Source organism: Ictalurus punctatus, chromosome 4 (genome assembly GCF_001660625.3).
Source record: "Ictalurus punctatus breed USDA103 chromosome 4, Coco_2.0, whole genome shotgun sequence".
NCBI lineage: Eukaryota > Metazoa > Chordata > Actinopteri > Siluriformes > Ictaluridae > Ictalurus > Ictalurus punctatus.
This window is the reverse complement of record NC_071284.1, coordinates 12,585,757-12,600,829: the sequence shown is the minus strand read 5'-3', so window position 1 is coordinate 12,600,829 and position 15,073 is coordinate 12,585,757. Positions and strand designations below refer to the sequence as shown.

Here is a 15,073-nt window from a genome sequence, read left to right as displayed (position 1 = left end):
GAGGTTTCACTTGCGTGTTGGGCTCGCTGATTGATTTATAATTTGTTCACCCCTGCGTATTAAAAATAAATCTTTAGAAATCTAAAGTATGTAAGTATGGAGTCTTATAGGGTTTAATATGAACAGCTTCAAGTAATTTAGTTAATGATCCTTATTTACCCACTAATTAATCTGACTACTGTTACTTATTAAAGCAGAAGGTCATGTCACAGTAAAATCATGCTCTGTATCTGTACCCGGTCTTTGTTCAGGTGGGTGGCATTAAGGATAAAGTCCTGGCGGCTCACCGTGCTGGTCTCAAGCGAGTCATCCTCCCCAAACGTAACGAAAAGGACCTAGAGGAGATTCCAGCCCACATCCGTGCAGAACTGGACTTCGTCCCAGCTAGTACTTTAGACGAAGTTCTTAATGCTGCCTTTGATGGTGGATTCCCTACTGCCACCATAACACACCCGCGGTTTAGCAGCAAGCTCTGAAACTGCAAATTCTCTCTCTCACACACACACACACACACGACAGAGTCTTTCATGGTCCTTTGAAACTGAAAGCACTAGGGTGAACATCAGGTTCAGCTCATGGAGTTGTGAACTCCATTATTTCTGCTTAATACGCCGGGTTTATTAGAAACATTGTGTGAAAATCCTATAGTGTATTATAATAGAAATAAAATAGAACATTTTATTTCTATTACATATCAGAAATGTAATTTGATACAATGAAGTATTTCATGCTATTAACATGTGTTCCTGCATGTGAACACAAGACACAGATTGTCTGAGTTGTTGGTAGTTTCTGGTAATTTGGCAACAGCTGCTTGCAGAGAGTGAGTCTGTTACTGTGAGGATGTCTGTACCAGCTGATACAGTAATGTTATCAGCGCTCTGTGTATCAAAAAAAAAAAAAAAAAAGTTAAGAGATGTATCGGCTGATACCGATTAAAGGCTATTTTTCCCGCTTTCGGCCGATAGTTTAAAAACATCAGATGATCAAGGCCGATTATATTATCTCAATCAAAAGAGGGCGGGAAAGCACATCAGTTTAGTTTCGTGCTGTGTGTAAAGATGATGTCTCTTGTGTGGAATGACGACAAAACTGCAGTTTGTAATGTCTGTAATCTCTGCACTACTAAAATTTTACACCGGACGCTGCAGCAGTGAAGCAGCGTCGAGTCTTAATTTTTCCCTCGCTGCTGAATTAAAGCACCAGTACACCATTGAAAGATTTAAATGAAGAGGAGTGACAAAAAAGTAAGTAAGTAAGTAAGTAAGTAAATAAATAAATAAATAGAAAGAAAAATATAATTGTAGAGTAGGATGTTTCACATGCAGTTACTGTTAACATCATCTAAAAAAAAAAAAAAAAAAAAGGTTTATATTAAGCCTATATATTACCAGGTTGATGTTAGTGATGAAGTAGAAATGCTTTTATTTGTGGTGAGTGAATGTGAGATTAACAGGAGGTTTTTAGATTTCAGGCAATTAATTCTGTTAATATGAATTAATAATATTCAACAAGACAAGAAATCTTACTTTAATCTTCAGATCATGTGTTAATGTTGAGTAATGCGTTTTGTTTATGAGACAGTTACTGTGAAACAACTTGTTGAAATGGAGAGAAAGTTTTTATTTGCATTTGCTTCAGAATTGTGGAATTAATTATCATTAATTCAAAATAAGGCATAAAAGGCAGAACTATCATTATCAGCCGATATCACTCTGAATAATCGCTTATCGGTATCGGCTGAGAAATTTAGTATCGGTGCATCTCTAATGTACATAAGATTGCTGAATCCACACTAATTTTATTAAAATAAAATACTTGTTACTACCAAGAGATCCTCTGCTATGCTTGAGGGAACAAGTCACTGAACTGGTTATAATTTCTGATTTAGAGAAATGGGGTGTCCAGTAGCTATTACATCATTTAACATTTGAACAGTGTATTACAATCATTTGGAATATTACAAATAAAGACTACTGTAAATACTACCATTTGCCCCTGATTATTTTATATGCTGGTGATACATATTTAAGTCTAATGTTCTATAATCTCAGAAAGTTTCTACCAATACAATCTCTCTCATGTAATAAATAAAAATGAAGAGTTGGATTGGTTGCTTGGACGATGGAAATGAAAACAGTGAATTGCACCTGTTCAGGTCTCTTGTTTGATTCAGTAGAAGAGAAATGATTTGTATGTGAAACACGTTCCTCTTCCTCATGAAAGTTTTTTCCAGTCTAAGCTTTCTGTAATTGTCAAACGTTTGGATTCAACTGGTCAGGAATTCTTACCGTTGACCACAATAAACTGAGCACTGAAGACAAATTGCTGGAAGGTGTGCAGGATTAGTAGGAGATGTGATGGTTAAACTTATGCACTACTCACCATATACAAGACTTACCTTACATAGAGAACAGTTCAGCCTCTAATCGTTATTCTCTGATAAATATGTGCATGAGCCAAAGGAAGATGGAGGAATCAGGGAGGCATCAGTTTTGAAATGTACCCCAAGTTCATCTCATCTCGAGTTTTCCTGAAGCCAGGATGAAAATCACTTTATCGTACCTTGAACTAAACTGAGCCAAAAATATTCATGCAACACAACATGCAGCACAAACCAACACATGTATGTTATAATTGATCTTTTTGTATACATCTATACCTGGTATGGTTGCAGCCCTCATGCCTAGAAATGCTGTTTTTCTTTGCCATGTTATTATTGAATGATTGATGCAGTATAACTATTATTAATCATGTCCAATTTCCTGTCGTGGTAGCTCGTGGTTAAAACATTGGACTTCTGATCAAAACCGGCGTACCCTGAGGAAACCACCGAAGCACTGGGAGAACATTCAAACTCTGCACACACAGGGCGGAGGCGGGAATAGAACCCCCAACCCCAGAGGTGCGAGGCACACACGCTAACCGCTAAGCCACCCAGCATACAGTATAAGAAACAGAAAACAAAAAAAAAGGTATGAAAAAGATAGATTTATTTAATGGCAAAATAGACCAAAACAAACATTAAAACAAAAATAAAAACAGACCAGGACCAGCAACAGTACAATGTATCCACAGAGATGTTTTGGCGTTTTCTTCAACCGTTCCTCACAAAAACAGACACACATACAAAACAAAAAATCTGTACTTACAAAAAGAGAACAAAAGACATGAGGTCTTCTGAAGAACAACACTATATACAAACACTGAAGATTAGCCACAATGTTACAACAGCCTTTTCATTCCTTTTTCTTAAGTCATTATAAAATGATAACAATAATCTCAATAATAACGGCAGAAATTGCGCTCACTTCTAGTCTGATATGCTGGAGAGCCTCGCCTCCTGCATGAAGAGATCACCATTTCCACATGACTGAGACGAGCATGTGTTCACCTGTCAAACTAAAGCACAATCCATTCAAATGACCCAACGTTCACAGGCGCAACACTGCTGTTAATAGCACCTGGTCAGGAAAAGTAGGCTATCGTAGGGAGAAGCTAAACATTTAAGAGGGAAAAGTGGCTTTGAGGACGTCAAACCTGATGTGGTCACATCAAGTCCACACAGAAACTTCTCATAACCGCCGCCCCTCCTCATGAGGAAAAACCCCAAGAGAAACTCTACAATGATTCAGGCAGAAACTACTAAAATTTTCAGATGAAATCTGGACACACCAAGCCTCAGTCAGTGGTCATGCAAATAACTGCAGCATCTTTCTTAGGGGAGAGGGGATCAGACGAGATCAAACAATGTTTGATTAAAACCTAAAACTGGAAATTCAACTTAAAAAAGTATTAGTGTTTCATTTGCCCCAACAATGCAATATGTTGGGGGGTTGGGGGGAGAGACAAAAAAAAACCAACAAAAAAACAAAACAAAAAAAACCCCCCCCACACATCAGGACAATTCTAGTTCATCTTTTAGAGTTCACCCTAACCTTCACTTCTACTGTGCCGTTCCTTCACCCATCTTCACAAACAAGCCATGTGTGAGAAAGTCCACTTCACGAGGCTTATGTTTGCAGGCATTTGCTCTCGAAAATGTAGAATACATTAGTTTAATTATTTAACTTATTATAATATTGTAGCATAAAATTGAGAACCTGGGAAATGTCCAGTTGCTGGACGTGCCAAGCGTGGGTAAAGGTCAGTTCTGTTGAGTACTTGGAACGTACAACAGTGAGAAGCTCCCTAGGTTTGATACCCCACCCCCCTGCCCAATGTACACCTCTGGGTGCCTCGTGGTTGTGAAATGTTTAAGTGTATGCCTATTCGTGTATCTGACAGTCCTCAGCACATGGATATGGTGACGTTGATGCCCAGGTTGCCATTTTCGGCAAACAGCTGGGCGATAGAGGTGTCGAACACTAGACAGTCACTGTTCATGATGGCTGTGGCAATGCCCTCATGGATGGATCGCGGCGTGGCTTCCCAGGTGAGACGCCGCCGGTGGCCGTTCAGCTCCAGCCGGTAGGCGAAATTTTCTGCTTGCTTGCGTGTGCCAATCAGCTGCACGATGGCAAAGAACTGCTGGTGCCCATCATACTTCTCCTGCTTCTCCAGCACCAGCATGAAGTGGAAACCGAAGCAGGACTGCATCATGACCCAGTCGACAGCACCAGGCAGGTTGATGTCCGTGGCCAGGAAGACAATGTCCTCGCCCTGCAGCGTGGTGATGGACTTGTGCTGGTGCAGTAGGTGCGGCATAACGGCATCCAGCGAGCCCTGCCACTTGCACGAAGCACCCGGACATGGGCACGAGTACGGCCGGAACTCGCACAGCTCCTCGTGCTCGGCCTTGTCTGTATGCGGCAGCGTCACTTCACAGCCCGATGAGGCGTACTTGCATGGGAACAGCACTGAATTGGCCACCTTTTCCATGGCCAGGTTACGGATGGAGCCCAACGGGCCACGGCATGTCGGACAGCACGTCAGCTTGGGCCGGCAGTTGCTGCACACAAGGTGGCCGCTCTGGCATTGCAGGATTGGAGGCAGCACATAGTCAAAACACACCGGGCACTCGAACAGGCTGGCTAAGTCACTGTTGGAGGCAGTGGTGTTCACACGCTGGGAGGGGGCGCACTTTGAGGTTCCTGTGGGCAGCGCGGTGGCAGTCTGGCGACTCATTTCTAAAGATTGGATAGGTAGAAACAAGGACAGTGTGAAAGATATAGGGCAGAGTATAAGGGGCATGAGAGAAAGTGATGAGAAGGGGGAGAAAAAAGGAGAGAGAATTACACACCATAAAGAGAAAAATAGTATAATAGAAGTATAATAGCAAAATGTAATTGACAAAACCAATTAAAATGCGAGTAATGCATGTGGCAGCATTTCTGCAACATCAGGTACACAGACTGGGATTACAATTACAGTCTAATTACAATTGTACAATTACACTAATTTTTTCCTAATGCATCTCAAACACTGGCGTTAAATCATGCCTTTTAAAGGACTGTTTTCCTGCTGATTCACTACAGATTTGAGACAGCATGGCAGGACTATTTATTGTCTATGTAATGCACAGCTGTTTGTTCTGCTCCGTAGTTTCCATATATTGTGGTCTACTTGCTATGATAAAGTCAGACATAGGCCTTAGGGAAATGCTTGGGGCGTCTATTCTTGGCACGGACAATTTCTACTTTTTTTTTTGTAAAAGGCAGAAAGAGCACGCGTGGACATGGGCGGCCTTCAGAGCGCATGCCTGCTGAAGGAGTGTTCCTATGGCAACAGGCTGTGGTGTGTGTGGAGAGGAGGCCGAGATCACGGCTGGATTTTTCCCTACTGCATGGCAGAAGCAGGGTGTGATCCAGTGCTCATACTGTTCTGCTTTAGGTAATCTAAATGCATCTGCCTCTAACAAAGCCCAGTTCAATGGAGCACAGCGTGACGAAGTCACACGTCTTACTCTCTTTCTGGCAATCAGTCTTAGTAGAAACACTGATGGACTAAAGAGAATGAGCTTACGATATCATGGGAGAAAATTAGAAAGTAGTGTCCATGTGAATGTGTGTGTGTGTGTGTGTGTGTGTGTGTGTGTGTGTGTGTGAGTGTGAGTGTGTGTGAGAGTGAGTGTGTGTGAGAGTGAGTGTGTGTGAGAGAGAGAGAGAGAGAGAGAGAGAGAGAGAGAGAGAGAGAGAGAAAATGTGCATGGCTTATAAGCAGCTTGTAAACATATCTGCTGTGATAAAGCCCTGTGTATTTTTATCCCTCTCAATGAGCTGCTCAATCTCTTACCAAAATTAGCACCGAGCACAAGAGGCGTTTAGCCAGCCCTAAATACACGACCTGAAGCTTGGAGATGAGGGCTACATGGTAAGTCCCAGCTACACATGACGGTCACATTTTTGTTTCAACAGCACGCTTATTTGGCGTTTCATGTAATGAATGACCTGTCCGATGTGTAGGCCTTTTCAAACCATACACCCCCCACCCCCAATCCAAAAACCCGCCAATACGCCAGAACACATCAACCCAACGTGTGAATGACACGTGAAGAGCTGCTGGCATGAGAAGTGCTGCTGAAATACTGAGAACAGTACAGTGTGTCCACCTTGTGTTAAATGACACCACCACTCGATGTGTGCCAGCTCCTCAGAAAGACTGCAGCACACAGTGCTGATTAGCAAAATCCACCTCTTTGGTGTTGATGTAGTGGAACGAGCCTAAAGCCTAGGTTAAGGATGTTCGAGTGAGTGGCGTGTGCATTGTTGAAGTCTATCTTAGCGATACTGGTAGTGAGGAAAAACAAGTTAAGTGAAAGTTGTTAATGGGTGTTAACAGTACAGAAGACGATGCAACTATGATGTTTACAAGCCAAACAATCCAGGGATCAAACCATTTCTGCTGAGTCACTGCTACTTAATCACTGAAATGAAGCAAGACAAAAATGATGTGTGCAGTCTGTGCTGCTTTCTGGAAGGGTCTGAATTATCGCTGCAGAAATCAAAAGCAAAATCATTTCAGCCTGGAATTAGTCTACTTCCTTGATCAGTCACTGTTCTGTGTATAATCTACTGCTCAGTCATTTTCCAGATATACCTGCTAGACATCGCTCAGAGGATTTGTGTGTAAAAGTATGGGATTTATAATAACACGGCTATTAATAAATGGAAAATCTGTCAATTCATTATGTTAACATTTGTTATTGTACCAATGCATCTCTGGGATTTTAGTCATGTTGGAATCGGTCATCATTTTTTAATAGACTGTGCATCTGGAAAGATTATGCCATCTTTTACATACTACTACTACTACTACTACTACAACAACACAGTGCTTATGTCTTTCTGGTTACAGACACAAGCTGGAATTATTATTGTTGCATCTCTTCCCAAGATGCAGGCAGTATGCAGATGAGTCACAATACAAATGTTTAGCAGTTACAATCATCTCAAACCACAATAAAAACATGACCTAAAGACAACCCTCCACTCCAACTGTTGGAGTCTGATTTATTTATTTATTTATTTATTTATATATATGTGCGGTGGTTTGTCAGTTTTTGTTTGAGCAAACTAAAGATTGAATAAGATTTGAGATTAGATATGAATCTTATTAAAAACATTGGTTTGTCCAATGTTAACAAGTAGATGTAGTCTAGGTTCATCCAAGTTCTGAGTGGTGATCTCAATAGCTGGAAACGGTAGTTCCAAGAATGTTATAAATATCCCTTTATAGTCTCTGGATGTTTTGGTTTCAAATTTTCTAGAACTGCCCCTGCTTCAAACACTGGGTGATTATAAAACAAGTAAATACTTGAAACTTGACTCAGACTTGCAAAAAAAAAGTGACTTGTCTGATGGCACCTAAAATTATTCGTACCATTAATTTTTTTATTTCCATGTATGCATCTATAAAATATAAACTTAATTTACCCCTTAAACCCCCAATTATTACAGTTCTTACATTGTAGCTATTTATGCTTTTTAAATTATTTCAGAGTAATAAATGCAAGTTTGGACCCACTGATGGATCCTGGAAGTTCAACAGGATATTAACATGAAGTAATACCTAAGCAGTTACATATATCTCCTTGTCAATGGAACAGTAGCAAATACGGAAAAGATGAAGAAGGGGGAAAAAAGTCAAGTGATCTGGGAAATACTCGGGTCAGTGTTTTGTTTTTTTTTAAGCTGAATTACCTTTTTTTTTTTTTTTTTTTTAAGTCCAATTCAAGAATATGTCGTGCAGCATTCCTGGTTCTCTTTGTAACAAAAACAGCTGCCTAAGACCCAGAGGTCCCGTCACACCCTTTATTCCAGGAAAGTGCTGAACCAAACTGCTGTGCAAGTGGAAAGTCTGCAGCCCATCACGCAGCACAGGAAATCTTGTATTCCCAGAGGAAGCCACTTCAACAGCACTAATCAAAATCTGTACGACAAGGCTAGTAAAAACATGATTACAAGCTATACGCAGACTGACGGTCATGAGACTTTGAGATGTACTCTATTGTTGTCGACTCACCAAATGCACTGGAGCTATGTACCTAAAACATACCTAATGTACCCCTAAAATGCCAACCCCACAAAAAAAAAAAAAAAAGAAAAAAAAATCAAATACCCCACACACACCCCTACGCTGGCTCTTACACCTCCACTCTGCAAACTCTGTTTTTCTAGAACTCAGTTAACAGATCTTGCATGGTAGCATTACTCGTATTGCTCTCCACCTTGATATATCATTTGCTTGTATTTCCTCATTTGTAAGTCGCTTTGGATAAAAGCATCTGCTAAATGAATATCACCATGTAACTCTAAAACTCATATAGCCATGTAACTCACAAAAAACAAAAACAAAAAAAAAAACCCTGCAAATAAATAAATAAGTAAAATAAATCCCCCACTACATTTGGACACCAAATATGTCTTGTCTAGGGTCAGACTTCATTACAGTTAAGAGGGAAGAAAAAAAAAAGTTCTATTTTTACACCATTTCTTTAAATCAGGAAGCAATCTTTCACTAAATGCATTAACTGTTAGAATGGGAGTGTTAAGAGTTTGCCTGCTGATGTATGGGAGCTGTGTGACCCCTAACTGACCCCAACACTGGTACAACAGCAGGAAACAAGTGTATATCCAGTGAATCACACTGCAGTTAATATGGAAACAGGCATGAATGTCAGTAGTGCACTTTTACATAACCATTCAACCATACAGTCAATTCTCTCTGCTGTCAGAGTTTAATTGCAGAGCTAGAACCATGTAGGTTTGGTATCCATGATTTGTAGTGTAGCAGTAACATTTAGTTACAGGCCAGCTGCAAAATACCTACTGCTGATGTTTTGTGCTAATCTGAACACAGCTCTGACTTTCTTGTTCTGTTCATAAACAAACTATAGAATAGAAGCAGAAGCAGCCTACCACCAAAATATCAAAACCAGAAAAGAAACTAAAACTCTACGCCGAGCAGAACCTGAATAACTATTCTGAAGAAGAATCAGTTATCCTGTATGGATATAAACTCAAGACAGAAGTGAAAACTGCTTGTCAAAGCACACCAAGTTAACAGTTTTAGCTTACAGACATTTGACATTTCTTGAAAATACTATTACATGCACTAATAAACAGTTAAAAAAGAAAGATTATGTAATATATTTTTTAACTTCAATTATAAACTGCACCATCAACTCCTTCATAATAGGGGTAAAATGTAATAGCTACCTTTACATGTTGTTAAACTTTGACTGAGGCTTGGTTTCTATATCTGAGACTGCATACCTGCAAGCATGTGCGTTTTCATTCTGTATCTGTATTTTCACTTTGGTTTCAACTGCTTCCTACGTTACCCACAATGCCGTTCCACTACCTGCTGGTAGAAGTACCAGTGAGAATTCATCTCTACCTAAAGAGAGTGATGCAGAAGCACTTTAATCCTTTAGTCTCATAAACCCTCATACCCTCACCTGCACACTCTGCCTCAGATAATACCGCTAAGCTCGATCAATGCCATCGCGCTAATCTTCTCGTAGATCACTAACTAGCTGAGCCTCTGTCGTAACTCAGCCCATCTGCACTCTTTAGTGCAGTCAAGTCTGAAACTTGGAGTCCACATTTTGATAACTCACTGCTCACAGGAATAACAAAAATACAGCACCACCCAATGAATTTCTAGCAGGAATTTTAAAAAGATCAATATTTCAATATATTTAATGTGTTTCAGTGTGGCATTTCTTTTAAGCGGTTCATGTATTGAAGCATTTCGATGTAACTAGTAAGTACTTTAAATACTCAATTCTGGAAATCACGTTCGATTTTTTTTTTTTTTTTAAATTGAGTGTCTTTACTTACTGATTAAATTATAATGACGGTATAAGGCCTTGCACTTCATATGTGTATACATTTCGCAATATTAGGGTGCATTATGAATTTATTTACAGAAAACTATTATTTGATCATAATGCCATCATACTAAAACGTGAAAGAACCTTACTCCCTCGGTTAATTTATAGCTGTCTGGCTGGAGTTTTATCATAGAGGAGACATTTTATTACAGACACCACTCTACAAACCCATCAGTGTAAATAGGTCGAAACTGATTAGTTTATCATTAAATGATCACTATTATATATTTTTATAACTATTTTCTATTGCAACCTATTATGTATACGATTATAACACACTACACTTTCAAAAAAACAGAAGGAGCATGTACCTAGCGTATGGAGGACATGATGGATGCGATGAATTTTTTTTTATTGTGATGCATGACATCACACATATGCAGAACATGCCGTTAGCTGTTCTGAGGACCGCATGTTAACATGTCAATGCACCTCTGTGTTCCATGCTTACCCACAATCTCAATCTCTGCATTGTGTTGCAGTTGCTACAACACAACAATATACCAGCAGTGACTAACTTTTGGGAGCCATATTACTGATGCAGCTTCTCCTTTAAGAACTAATTTGTCGTCAGGGTCAGCAACAAACTCTTTCTGCACTCATAGCGATGTCTGTTTGTGTGTAAAGCACCAATGACTTGTGATTACATCACAATATTGCAAAATCGCATCATTTTAAAAGCTATACCAGTTTTACCATGAAGAATATTATATTACCCGACTTAAAACTCTAATTAGATTATTTTTCCATTCCTCGATTAACAAAACCCTAGACCGCAGTGTCTGTTTATCAAACCAGACAGAAGAACAAACAAACACAAGGGCTGACAAAAGAGCACAAAGAACTTCGACCTTTGAGAAGCTCAGTTTGCTCCACTGCATACAGGGTTCGTACAGATGCTTCATAATGAAATTCCAGGTCTTTCAAGGAATTTTCAAGCACTATTTTTGTTTTGTTTTCAAGGACTATACAAGAGATGTCATTCAAACATTATTTCTTTTTAACAACAAACCCCCCCCACCAGTTTTTATATAGCACCGTTTCCCAGTTTCATCTTCACCATAATGTCAATATACTCCAACTGAGTGACAGGAACACTGTGTCCAAACGTTGCTAGATGATGTAATGAATATGCTAATTAGTGCATGACATCATTGCGTCGTATTTTCATTCTGCCTAGTGTCAGCCCTTTATAACATCTCCAATGCTCTGTGCTCACATGCTGTATTTTAATACAAGCAAATTCCCAATGAAGCTGTTTTCATTTACATTTTTTCTGTTGTCTGACAACGGAACGAGTATGAAATAGTGACTGAAACGTGACCCATTAAGACCACATGTTAACTTACAATCCACTTCCAAGCTGCTGCTCTGCACTGACAAAACCCTGATTTATAACCAACATCATCAGACAAATCCACCATACACATAAGTTAAAGACAACAGCTGTGGGGGATGGGGGGGCAGGGGGGGGGGCTGTCTCGGTCAAAATGAGCAAGTGAACAGCGGGAGGAGGTAGACGGGCTACAGCGGGGTGTCATATTTTGAGTGAAAGGATTGTATTCGTCATACAGAAACACTTTAAAAGTTATTTAGCGATTTCGTATTGATTGACTTTTTATAATTCAAGCACTACTAGATAAACAAATAGATATTTTCAAGGTTTTCTAGTACTTAAATATCAAAAAGCCAAATTCAAGCACCTTGTATGAACCCCATGTCTTCTCAGCATTCTATAAGTCTACATGTCAAAAGTGACCATGTGGTCTCACGGACTGCTTCACCAGATGAGACTGTGGCTCGAGGTCAGACTTCATTACAATTCCATGGAGATCTCTGGTTTGCTCATTAGTGTATGAAGCACTTAATCTGGTAATGTGAGAACTGCAGTGTTGCATTGTTTTGTCTGCTCTATATTAAAACAATGACAATATAGGTGATGAATTTTTCATTCATATCCAACAGTACTGATTTTTACAGAACTGGTAGCAATCCAGATTTTTCAAAATTTCAGCATAATTCTCACATTGAAAAACAAACTTATCATGCCTGTTACGTGTCAACGGTCATGAACACAAAGACAGACGTTCTATTAGCAGTGAAGCAACTCTGGTCTTTCAAGTTTGTCCATGTTGACAACACAAGTAAACAGTGGTGGACTGGCCTTTTTGAAAGTTCAGGAATTTTTCTGCTCCACGACACTACCACGTAAAGACCCTACTCGTGATTAGTTCAGTCCGCCAAGTTCTGATTATCAGCTTCCTGTGTTTGTGGAAGCATGCAGACTAGACAATGCAGAAGAAAATGCGGAAAAGGCGATGGGGAGAAACTGCAAGACATAAAATCTGCTCTGTGTGTGCAGATGTAGCCCAGTTTTAAAAAATAAATGAACTTTTATTCTAAATTGGCTGCTAATATCATCAACACGATGATGGCAAGAGCAGCGTTGAGAAAGCAGGTACACTCAGTGGCCTAGCCTAACTAGCTAAATAAAGCCAAGAAATCATGTGTGCTTTTATATGTATGAGGGGAGAAAGTAACAGTAGATTGGTGCAGTAATGTTATATATATGATTTAATTTTCCACACAATCGTTTTTATGGCTATAATTTGTGTCATTTATGTGCTATTGTGTGTTGGATTTAACGTAACTATGCTTTAATACTACTCACTTTAAAGCAAGTTAACAGGCTGATTATTTTTCTCAGTCCACACCTACAAGAAAATAAAAGTTTGTGGTAAACCTGTAAATATCTGTTGGTTTTTTCCCCCTTGACAACATCCCGCATGTATGCCCCCAAGCTATAAACTACATTAACGAAAGCCTGCCGTGGTTATGGGGTGAGGCATGCATGCATAAGGCAAACCATTTTATAACCAGTGTGTGTGATAATTTTAGCCACGTTAACCAGACCCATTTCCCATCAATGTTACAGCGGGCTACAGTGTGCAATTCTTTATCTGTAAAACACAATAATTGTAGTTAATTGGTAGAATTCCTTTTTTTTTTTTTTTTTTAGGAAAGAACATTTTAATGTCTTTTCTGTGAAACAGTTAAGGGTCTGCTGTTATTCTACTACAATGTTGCAGCAGTTTGACAGCACACAACTCTGACATGTTCAGACAGTCATTTAGCAGTAGCGAACAATGGGTTTAGAAGGGAGATAAGAGAGGGGGAGCTGGTGTTGTGGTGTGCTGATGGCAGCATAACACCACACCCTATCACCGCTCCCTACACTGCGTGTGCCAATCCTGGGTCACAGGGCATGAGGGTTTGATGGCACAGACCTGCCCTGCTCCTCCAGATGGTGATGGAGGGAGATTACAGGGCCAAGTCACAGCGAAGGACACACTCTTCAATTATCTGGTCCCTTCCTTCTCATATCACCCCAACTTTCACAACTGTAGCATTTTCCAGGTCTTCTTTTTACTCCACATATTTAAGCTAAAACATCCTTAAAGTCTAAAGAAATGCCTAACATTCAGAAAACCCACAAAAAGGTGATGACATAGAAAAATTTGAGAAGTATATCGAGAACTTACCTTCGTCCATATGATTCCCCAGTAAGGCTATTTTCTTCTCTTGAAATGTGTGGACCTCTGCAAAAAGAAACAAAGAATGAAACCAACTGCCTGAGATGTGTTGAGTGACCCACGTACTATGCTGCCGTTAGGCAAGTTACCGTTTCTATTCAACAAGACTGGCTTTACCTGAAAGATGAAGCCATATTACAATAAGCTTTAAGCATGACAGGTTGAGTGTAGAGACTTGCACTGACAAGTAAACATAACATTCCCCCCCAAACATTAGACTAAAATTAGACTAAACTTGATTGAGGAGCAGTCACACTTCATACGTGAAACACAAACAAACATGGAACATGGAGCAGTTTGTTAAGAGTGGGAACGTTTTTTGTAGTGAATCCTCTATACCTGATTTACTTTATTCCTCTCTACCTACAAAACTCTCTCTAAATATACTGATAACCAAGTTGTCCTTAATACACTTAAGATTTGGTATCAATTTAGACGGCACTTTAAATTTGTAGGTGCCTCCTCTTTGGGTCCTTTAAGCAACAACCACTTATTTCCTCCATTGTGTTTGGACTACATTTTCAGTGTGGTATGACCAGGGCATTAAACAATTAACAAAAATCTGCATGCTGATGGTGTCTTTGATAGCTTTGCCAATCTGTCATCTACTTATGACCTCCCTGTGACACATCTGTTATTTTCAAATTCGAAATTTCATTTCTATATGTTTTCCTAATTTCCCCTCTGCACCTCCTGAACAGCCTTGGGAAAGCTTGTTTTCAAACACTCCACACCAGAGAGGAATGATTTCTAAGATTTCTGATTTTATTCTGGTGTTAGGTAGTGAGTCGAGTAGCAAAATTAACAATGCATGGGAAATGGAGTTAGGAGTACAAATAAGTGAAGAGTGTTGGGAATGTGCTATAGGTAGGACACAGTCTACCACTTCTTGTGCTCATCCAGTTCAAAGTTTTACATAGGGTCCATTTGTCCAAGTCGAGACTTTCTGTAATATATCCAGAAGTAGAGGACAAGTGTGATCAATGCCATGGCTCTCCCTGTCATCTTGGCCATATGTTTTTCTTTTGCCCTGGTCTGTGTGGTTTTTGGATTGGTTTCTTTACTATCATGTCCTTTGTCCATTCTCAGAGTAGATTTAAAACCTTGCCCATTGATTGCTATATTTGGAATTCCTGATGCC

At 39.7% G+C, this 15,073-nt stretch overlaps 2 protein-coding genes across 4 annotated transcripts in view; one reads left to right on the top strand and one right to left on the bottom strand.

The window, feature by feature from the left end:
- The window catches only part of lonp2 (lon peptidase 2, peroxisomal), a 30,188-nt gene extending 26,352 nt beyond the window's left edge, over nucleotides 1-3,836 (top strand). The window contains exon 15 of the mRNA XM_017465790.3: nucleotides 252-3,836. Within this exon, the coding sequence (XP_017321279.2) occupies nucleotides 252-476 (225 nt within the window). The 3' untranslated portion in view covers nucleotides 477-3,836. The remainder of the gene's footprint in view (nucleotides 1-251) is intronic.
- Nucleotides 2,977-15,073, bottom strand: part of siah1 (siah E3 ubiquitin protein ligase 1) — a 26,688-nt gene continuing 14,591 nt past the window's right edge. For all 3 annotated transcript variants that reach the window (XM_017465789.3, XM_017465788.3, XM_017465787.3), the window contains 2 exons: nucleotides 13,882-13,938; nucleotides 2,977-5,129 (listed from right to left, as the gene is read on the bottom strand). In XM_017465789.3, coding sequence (XP_017321278.1) covers nucleotides 4,291-5,129; nucleotides 13,882-13,891 — 849 coding nt within the window. In that variant the 5' untranslated portion in view covers nucleotides 13,892-13,938 and the 3' untranslated portion in view covers nucleotides 2,977-4,290. The remainder of the gene's footprint in view (nucleotides 5,130-13,881; nucleotides 13,939-15,073) is intronic.